The sequence below is a fragment of the Palaemon carinicauda genome, chromosome 12, assembly GCF_036898095.1.
Source record: "Palaemon carinicauda isolate YSFRI2023 chromosome 12, ASM3689809v2, whole genome shotgun sequence".
Taxonomy (NCBI): Eukaryota; Metazoa; Arthropoda; class Malacostraca; order Decapoda; family Palaemonidae; genus Palaemon; species Palaemon carinicauda.
This window is the reverse complement of record NC_090736.1, coordinates 7,172,190-7,182,189: the sequence shown is the minus strand read 5'-3', so window position 1 is coordinate 7,182,189 and position 10,000 is coordinate 7,172,190. Positions and strand designations below refer to the sequence as shown.

Genomic DNA, 10,000 nt, shown 5'->3' with positions numbered 1-10,000 from the left:
AATGTATACATCATCATAAATGTCGTATAGATATTTTCACACAACGCTAAAAATATATGTCATCATATGCATAATTTCGAATATATTTTGAACGCCTTAAGTTTTTAATTCGTAAACATTATTATTGTTATTATTGTTTGAGGTAAGAAACATTCATATGCAGTTAAGTATATCATATACATAGGAAAATATTCCAGAAAAAAAAAATACATTTGTTCTTCAAAAACGACCATAGTTATTGTAACGCCAGTTCGAATTTTCGAATTAGTGCACCCCTTACCTTGACCTAGACCAAACAACCCATAACCAGTCAAAAAGAGGTCACGACTTATGATGCCAGTGGTATTGTTGCCCTCCGGAATTGGATTTCCTTCTGCGTCGCCTTCAATAGACCACAATGAAAGCCACACGTTCCCTCCGGCCACGCATGCCTGAAATAAAATTTTCAATTAGTGATGCATCGTGAGATGATTTAACCGAGACTCTTCAACGACCTTCCACTTGCTGTCAAGAATAGCAAAAATGTGGCAGCTTTCAAGAAAAACCTGAAGACTTATCTTTATAGAAAGTGTTATAATAGTGACCTGAAAACTATTAAGCCTGAATACAAATGCTAGCGATATAACTGATAATGATACAGAGCAAAATATTAACTGGAAAGAAATTATTTTCACACACCAAGGCCCGCCTGATCAGACCTTTAGTGTCTGATGGAGGGCGAGAAATAAACCCGTAAAAGTAAAGTAAGTAAGTAACCAATCTTTTATGGTATTGTATATTGGTAACGTGTTCTCCTAGCAGTCGCATGGCAGCAGATCGATCCCAGCCCGGGACCTTGAGCTTAATACTTTCACTGATATTTGTGACTTACACTGTTAAAAAAAAAACCGTCATTCTAATCGTAAATTCTCCGTAAAAATCTACTTTTCTCAGCCGTATTTCAGTAAAATACAGGCGACCGTTATTTTACCCTACTTTGTTATTATCTCCTACGGGTTAGTGACCGTAATATCACTCCTTTACGTAAAAATCATGGAATAAATGTTGCTAGACATTAATCGTTTTTTAATGCAAATTTTTAATTGTACTCAAATTTTTAAAAAATTAAGCATCTTTTAAAATCGGCAAGAACATAGCAATTAGGTATTGATAGAAAAGGCCCATATTTTCATATATTCTTTGTTATTACTCTTCGCAGGTTTTAAAGCTTTCGTAAAAGATTTGAAATTAATGCAAATCCCATATTTTCCATGAAACGTGAAGAAAATGGATTGCTCTGGGAAAACGTTACTTTTATTAAAGGAAGAAACAGCAAACCTCCTCTTAGAGAGAGAGAGAGAGAGAGAGAGAGAGAGAGAGAGAGAGAGAGAGAGAGAGAGAGAGAGAGAGAGTTTTTAAATAAATATCAACACTCTAAAGGTTGTGTAGTCTTGAACGATTTTACTACATCAGAAGATTTGCCGAATTCACCACTGGCAGTGAAAGGGTTAAGCTGTTTACTGGGGAGGCCACTGCTGTGGTTGGGTACCACAGTGGGGGGTTTGGGCATGCCTGGCTGACGTTCTGGTGAGCATCTCTTCTTATGAAACTGTAATACCTTTAACCTTTAATGAAGAGATTTCCGAGTTATTTCATATTTTGACTAAATTCGTTGGTCCTGGCATGACCTAACATGAGACTATTGCTATTTAGTACTTATCTTAGAACACGTTTTCTTTAAAAAAAAAGATAAAAATAAAAAGTAATAAAAAAAAAGCATTTGATATTCACGGTCTTCAATAACAGATTTTCTTACTTCCCGTTTGTTCTACTGTTTTTTTTTTTTTTTACAGTAGAGCGCAGACCTCCGCCTCAGCAGCTTATTTCTCGATCTATTTCTTGTCCGTGACCTTGACCTTTGACCATGACATTTGACCTTGACATTTAACCTCTGACCTTGACCTTTGACCATGACATTTGACCTTGACATTTAACCTCTGACCTTGACCTTTGACCATGAAATTTGACCTTGACGTTTAACCTTTGACCTTGACCTTCCAAAATTTTCTCTTTTCCAGATTTTTTCATAACAGTTAATCCCTGCAATTTTCATTACTCTACGATCGAAATTGTGGCGAGGAAGGTGTTCACAAACAAAGACACACAAACAGTGAGTAAAACTTAACCTCCCTCCAACTCCGTTGGCTAAGGTAAGAATGCTTATCCTGGAACATATTTTGGGAATACTTTTCTTACCACTCCAAATAACGATTTAGAATGTCTTTCTATTCCTAACTGTGTCACTAAGAAAATCTGTTTTATTATTATTATTATTATTATTATTATTATTATTATTATTATTATTATTATTATTATTATTATTATTATCTAAGCTACAACCCAAATTGGGAAAGCTGGATGCTATAAACCCAAGGGCTCCAACAAGGAAAAATGGCTCAGTGAAGAAAGGATATATAGAAATAAATGAATAAGCAATTATAATAACAATTAAATTTAGAATAACATATAGCTTAAGAACATTAAAAAAACATTAAAATAGATCTTTCATACATAAAGTATAAAAATATTTATGTCATTTAAGCATAGCCTAATACAGAATATGGATTATCTGGAACCACATACAGTATACATACTGTATATCCAATGAAATATGATAATTTGTAATTTTCAAAAAATATTCAAGAAAAATTACCTTCCCTGAGTTGAACTGACTTGACTTGACCTGACCCAAGTTGACCTGACTTGGGTTAACCTGAACTGAGTTGATCTGACCTAATTTTACCTGATCTGAATTACCCTGACTTGGGTTAACCTGAAAGGAGTAAACCTGAGCTGAGTTAACCTGACTTAAGTTGACCTGATCTGAATTACTCTAACTTGGGTTAACCTGAAAGGAGTTAAGCTGAGCTAAATTGACCATGACCTGAGTTGACCTAACCTGAGTTGATCTGATATGAATTACCCTGACATAAGTTAACCGGAACTTAAGTTGACCTGATCTGAATTACTCTAACTTGGGTTAACCTGAACTGAGTTCACCTGAGCTGAGTTAACCATGACCTGAGTTGACCTGACCTAGGTTGATCTGATATGAATTACCCTGACATAAGTTAACCGGAACTGAGTTAACCTGACCTGAGTTAACCTGACCTAGGTTGATCTGATCTTAATTACCCTGACTTGGGTTAACCTGAAAGGAGTAAACCTGAAAGGAGTTAACCAGACCTGAGTTGACCTGACCTAGGCTGGCCTGATCTGAAGTACCTTGACTTGGGTTAACCTGAAAGGAGTTAACCTGAGCAGAGTTAACCTGACCTGAGTTGACCTGACCTAGGTTGACCTGATCTGAATTACCCTGACTTGGGTTAACCTGAAAGGAGTTAAGCTGAGCTGAGTTAACCATAACCTGAGTTGACCTGACCTAAGTTGACCTCATATGAATTACCCTGACTTAAGTTAACCTGAACTGGGTTAACCTGACCTGAGTTGACCTAACCTAGGTTGACCTGATATTAATTATCCTGATATAGGTTAACCTGAGAGGAGTTAACCTGGGCTGAGCCAAGTTATCCTTACCTGGCCTAGTGAAAGAGCGATGAAGGGCATGATGGCGAAGAAGAAACCCATTGCTCGGATGTATATGAGGTACACGTACCGTGCAACCTGAAACACAGAAGAATGATATAAGTACACGTACCGCATCATCAACACTGAGTGTGATCGAGATAGTAAAGCTGTGCATGTATTATTATTATTATCATTATTATTATTATTATTATTATTATTATTAGCTAGGCTAGAACCCTAGTTGGAAAAGTAAGATGTTATAAACCCAAGGGCTCCAACAGGGAAAAATAGTCCAGTGAAGATAGGAAATAAGTAAGTAAATAAACGATATGAGAAATAATGAACAATTAATATAAGATATTTCTAAAACAATAACAACACCAAAACAGATATTTCCCATATAAACAACGCTACATTTATCCACAATGAGAGTGACCGAAGCAATGAAGCAGTAACACTGTACCTTTCCAGTCTCCTGCATTTCCTCATCGACCAGGGTATGCATTTTACCAGCGTCCTGTTGGTCAGCCATTTTCGTCTCTGCATTTCCCCTGGAATCATTCCCAGCACTGCGATAGGAAGAGGCCTTACTGTAGATGGACGTCTTACTGCTGAAGAGGTTCTGGCTGTCATTCCGGCTGCGTAGGATCCCATTGCTGATGTTTTTCAGAGGCAGCTTTCCCTCGTAGTGCAATGGGATGTCCCCGTTGCTCATGTTGAGTTGCAGTTGACTGATGTACTGAGATTTCGTTTCCGCTTCGTCCAAGCATTCGCTGATGCTCCTCGGACGGTCGTCCGGCTTGCTGGAAAGGGGCAAGTTTCTAGAATTGACAAATTCAAACGGTTAGTCGAACCCGGTTCACGAACCCTCATGTCAAACGGTTCGAAGAAGTGGATTCAGACACAAATGTATAAGGTTTGTGGACAATGAAGCCCCGCCCACAAAACTCAGGCGAGAACAGACTTTCTTCGAACCGTTCGACGAGCGTGTTCGACAACCGTTCAAACAGCACTTCAAACACTTGACTGTCGAACCACGGCGTAAAATATTAAAATGGAAAACAGGCTTCACATGGCACTTACGACAAAAGAAACTTAGGTTACTAAATCAACTCAAAACTGTACATAAGCAACTTTGGTTCTAGATTGACTAAAAAATTTCCACAAGTAACTTCGATTCCTAATTCAACTCAAAACTGTACACAAGCAACTTTGGTTCTTAATCAAAACTGCACACATACTCAATATCTTCAAGTGAAGTTTGATTTTAAGTTTCTCCTTTCCAGAAGGACATGGTTAATAAAATGTAAACAGATAATTTGAAGTTTAACCAACTTACCTAGTTACGGTGGTATTTGATCCCGTGCTACTTATTTGCGATAAGTGACGAAGAAGTCCAACTCTCGAAGTATTTTCTAACTGTTCTCGAATTTCCAGGATTTCTGATCAGAAAACTTTATGTTATTCTCTAGTGATAAAATCTAGATCAATAGTAAATATTTACTCAAATAGAGGATCTAATTCAACTTATAACATTTGATTTGCTTATATTCAGACAAAAAAGTTCTATGAAACTCTGAATGAGGTAAATGTGCTTTACTTATATCAGACAAAAGTGTTCTATGGAACTCTGAATAACTTGAATAAGGTATATAAAGGTAAAAATAAATTTAAATTTCATGATCATATCACAATTAATCAACAGCAATACATAATAAGGAAGTGGTAAATATCAATGCAAACTAAGAAACATGAATAATTTAACTATATTACCATCCATGACAGGTATTCCTTTTCAGTGCATAAAATACGAACCTAAACGCTTTTGCAGGTAATCCTTTTCAGAGCATAAAATAGGAACCTAAACGCTTTTGCGGGCAATCTTTTTCAGAGCATAAATTACTAAACTAAAAGCTTTTGCAGTTAATCATATTCAGAGCATGATTTACGAACCTAAACTCTTTTGCAGGTAATCCTTTTTAGACTATAAACTACGAACCTAAAAGCTTTTGCAGGTAATCCTTTTCAGTTCATAAAATACGAACCTAAACGCTTTTGCAGGTAATCTTTTTCAGTGCATAAAATACGAACCTAAACGCTTTTGCAGGTAATCCTTTCCAGACTATAAACTACGAACCTAAACGCTTTTCAGGAAATCCTTTTAGAGCATAAAATACGAACTTAAACTCTTTTGCAGGTAATCCTTTCCAGACCATAAACTACGAACCTAAACGCTTTTGCAGGGAATCCTTTTCAGAGAATAAAATACGAACGTAAACGCTTTTGCAGGAAGGGCTCCATTTATCTTGAGGTATTCACTAACCTTTTGATTTTAACCTAACCTATCCTAGGGCGCGGTGCCAAGAATTCGTAATTTACATAACCACTCATTGGGTGTCATACACAGTCTGGCCTATCCTTGGGTAATGCATAATGCCTATTATTATCCTTAAAAGAGGCTGGCCCGAAGAAATTCAGTAGTGGGGGATATGATATTCATCAAATCTAAGTGATAATAATAGATTAGAGATAAAAATGTATGATAAATAAACATTTGAATTCTATCTATTAAACCTATGCTTCTCAAAATCAGTAAGATCCTAAAAACAGACAAACTATCAAAATCAGATAAAATGTCAGTCAAATGCCTAACTATCCACTGTTTCCTAGGGTACCCTGTTTTAATTAACTTGTCCTAGAAAGCTGTTTATTACCTAGCGGCTAGCGGTCCTAGGGTGCCCAACCTAGCAAGAACTTTTACACTCTTTCTTAAAGGTTACCCATGAATGGTAGAGGCAAGGGACAGTGCCAATGCCATAAAGACTGGCCATATGTCAATATGATCAGAGCCCAAACCCATAACCCGATGCGTTAACGTCCCTGACTGGTGAATGCCAGACCATGGTTCGAGTCCTGCTCAAACTCGTTAGTTCCTTTGGTCGCTGCAACCTCGTTATCCTTGTGAGCTAAGGATGGGGGTTTTGGGGAAGCCTACAGGTCTATCTGCCGAGTCATCAGCAGCCATTGCCTGGCTCTCCTTGGTCCTAGCTTTAGTGGAGAGGGAGCTTGGGATGGTCAGTCTCTTAAGGCATTGTCCTGCTTAATAGGCCAATGTTAGTATCCCTTGCCTCTGCCATTCATGAGCGGGCTTTAAGCCTTAAGCCTTTAAGCTTGGATCAAGGAGGCCCAGATAATGGCTGCTAAGGACCCAGAAGGTAGACCCATAGGCCTCCCCCAAACCCCGCATCCTTAGCTCACAAGACTGGTGAGGTTGCGGACACCAAAAGAAACTATTGAGTTGGTCCCCACAACACATCCCCGTGACCACCATCCTTAGATAAAAAAACTAGTCAGGATGCCAGATAACTCATAATCAATCAATCAATCGATCACAAAACTAGTATAACGTACCTTCATTGACAGAGTCTCCGCTACAGGTCGTAAGATATTGAACTATGAACTGGGCGAAGTCTCCATCGGCTGCCATCAGATCAGAGTAGGAACCACTTTCAACCAGACGGCCATTGGCCAAAACAATCACTTCGTCCACCTGGGGCAGGAAGGTCACCGCGTGCGTCACCAGGAGGCGTGTCTGATCACCGTAGATTTCAGAGGAAATAAAGGAAGACGGTAAATGATTTTGTCTAGAGATCGGTTGAGCAAATGAGCAGTCGTAGTATTGGTTATATTTCACTGTAATTTCAAATGAAATTCTTTAAACAATAGTAGATGTCAGTTGAATATCTATAATGACTCTACATTGTACTATATATATAAATTTATATATATATATATATATATATATATATATATATATATATATATATATATATATATGTATATATATATATATATATATATATATATATATATATATATATATATATATATATGTGTGTGTGCGTGTGTGTATATATGTACATAAATATATATACATATATATATATATATATATATATATATATATATATATATATATATATATATATATATATATATATATATATATATATATATATATATATGTGTGTGTGTGTGTGTGTGTGTGTGTGTGTGTGTGCGTTTCTTCTAAAAGGCTCATAAAACAAACAAAGAAGATATAAATAAATCATTATCTTTCGACCAATATTCATTGGCCCTCTTCAAGAGGGCCAATGTGTATTGGTCGAAATATAGTGATTTATATATATGTCCTTAGTTTCTGTTATGGACCTTTTTGAGGAAACATGTTAAACCGTTCGATTACAGTTATAAGTTAGACATATATATATATATATATATATATATATATATATATATATATATATATATATATATATATACATATATATATATATATATATATATATATATATATATATGTATGTATGTATATAGATAGATAGATATATATATAGATATATATAGATATATATGTGTTTATATACATATATATATATATATATATATATATATATATATATGTGTGTGTGTGTGTGTGTGCGTGTGTGTGTGTGTGTGTGTGTAGCCTATAGTACATATGAGCAGATAAAAACCATAAATGCTATATAAGCTCTATAAAATTACTGATTTAACGAGCTATAAAACAATTCCAAGCACACTCAAACTTAAAACAAAAGCTAAAAAAAAAAAAGGAAAATACTTGCAAATCACCTAGAAATGAAAAATCAACATAAACAGTCAACAAAAACATACCACTCACTGTACAAAATCAATCTCTCCTAATTACCTTCGACTTTAAAAGACCTTTGGGACCTATGACCTTATCGAAGATGTGTTTCCCAACGTGGGCGTCGACTGCGCTCAGAGGATCGTCCAGTAACAAGATGTCAGCCTCTCTGTAGACAGCTCTGGCCAGAGATATTCTCTGCTTCTGACCTCCGCTGAGATTGAGGCCCTGTCAAAATGGTGGTTAATGGTTTTAATTCCGATTTTGAAGAGGAATGCGTCCGCATGCATATATACAGTATGTACTATATATATATATATATATATATATATATATATATATATATATATATATATATATATATATATGTGTTTGTGTGTGTATGTGTGTACTGTATATGTAAACATATATATGCATATAGATATATATATATATATATATATATATATATATATATATATATATATATATATATATATATATATATATATATATATACGTATATATATATACATACACTATTTATATACGTATATATACTTACACTATATATATACACTATATTCATATATGCATGCATATATATATATATATATATATATATATATATATATATATATATATATATATGTATATATATATATAAATATATATATATATATATATATATATATATATATATATATATATATATATATATGTTTGTATGTGCGTTTATATGTCTTTATAAATCTATAAGTATGAACAGTCATATATATGTGTGTGTCTGTGTCTGCGTAAAAGGTAAGACTATCTAATAAAAATGCGGCACACACTATAGTCAAAATAAAAATTTTATTTTATTGAAGAACTCGGTTAAGCGAGCATATTTGATACTTTGTCAAAATCAGTTTAGAGAGAGAGAGCGAGAGAGAGAGAGAGAATCTACCTTCTCCCCGACTTCCGTCATGTCCCCACCATCCAGCATTTCCAAGTCCGGTAGCAGAGCGCAGGCTTCTAACACTCTGTTGTACCATTTCTGGTTGAAGGGTTGTCCCCAAGTGATGTTGTCCCTCAGGGTGGCGTTCTGCAACCACGCTTGTTGTGGTACGTAGGCGATGCTGCCCTGAAGAAGAAGTTTGAGCAATACTTAATTTACCTTGAAGGTGTCGTTTGTGTAATACTTAATTTACCCTGAAGTCGTTTGTGCAATACTTTATTTACCCTGAAGAAGTAGTTTGAGCAATACTTAATTTACCCTGAAGAAGTAGTTTGAGCACTGTTTAATTTACCCCGAAGTAGTTTGAGCAATACCTAATTTACCCTGAAGAAGTAGTTTGAGCAATACTTAATTCACCCTGAAGATGTAGTTTGAGCAATACTTAATCTAGCCTGGAGAAGTAGTTTGAGCAATGCTTATTTTACCCTGAAGAAGTAGTTTGAGAAAGACTTAATTTACCCTGAAAAAGTAGTTTGAGCAATACTTAGTTCATAAGGGAGAAGTAGTTTGAGCAATACTTAATTTACCCTGAATAAGTAGTTTGAGCAATACTTAGTTTACCCGGAAGAAGTAGTTTGCGCAATACTTAATTTACCCTGAAGTAATAGTTTGAGCAATACTTAATTTACCCTGAAGAAGTACTTTGAGAAATACTTAATTTACCCTGAAGAAGTAGTTTGAGCAATACTTAATTCACCCTGAAGATGTAGTTTGAGCAATACCTAATTCATCCTGAAGATATAGTTTGAGAAATATTTAATTTACCCCGGAGAAGTAGTATGAGG

The 10,000-nt window shown here is 35.3% G+C and overlaps 1 protein-coding gene across 1 annotated transcript in view; it reads right to left on the bottom strand.

The window, feature by feature from the left end:
* The window catches only part of LOC137651193 (multidrug resistance-associated protein 1-like), an 80,046-nt gene that overhangs the window by 18,587 nt on the left and 51,459 nt on the right, over nt 1-10,000 (bottom strand). The window contains 7 exon segments of the mRNA XM_068384346.1: nt 281-431; nt 3,577-3,663; nt 4,031-4,370; nt 4,907-5,009; nt 6,979-7,159; nt 8,297-8,464; nt 9,165-9,341. Coding sequence (XP_068240447.1) covers nt 281-431; nt 3,577-3,663; nt 4,031-4,370; nt 4,907-5,009; nt 6,979-7,159; nt 8,297-8,464; nt 9,165-9,341 — 1,207 coding nt within the window.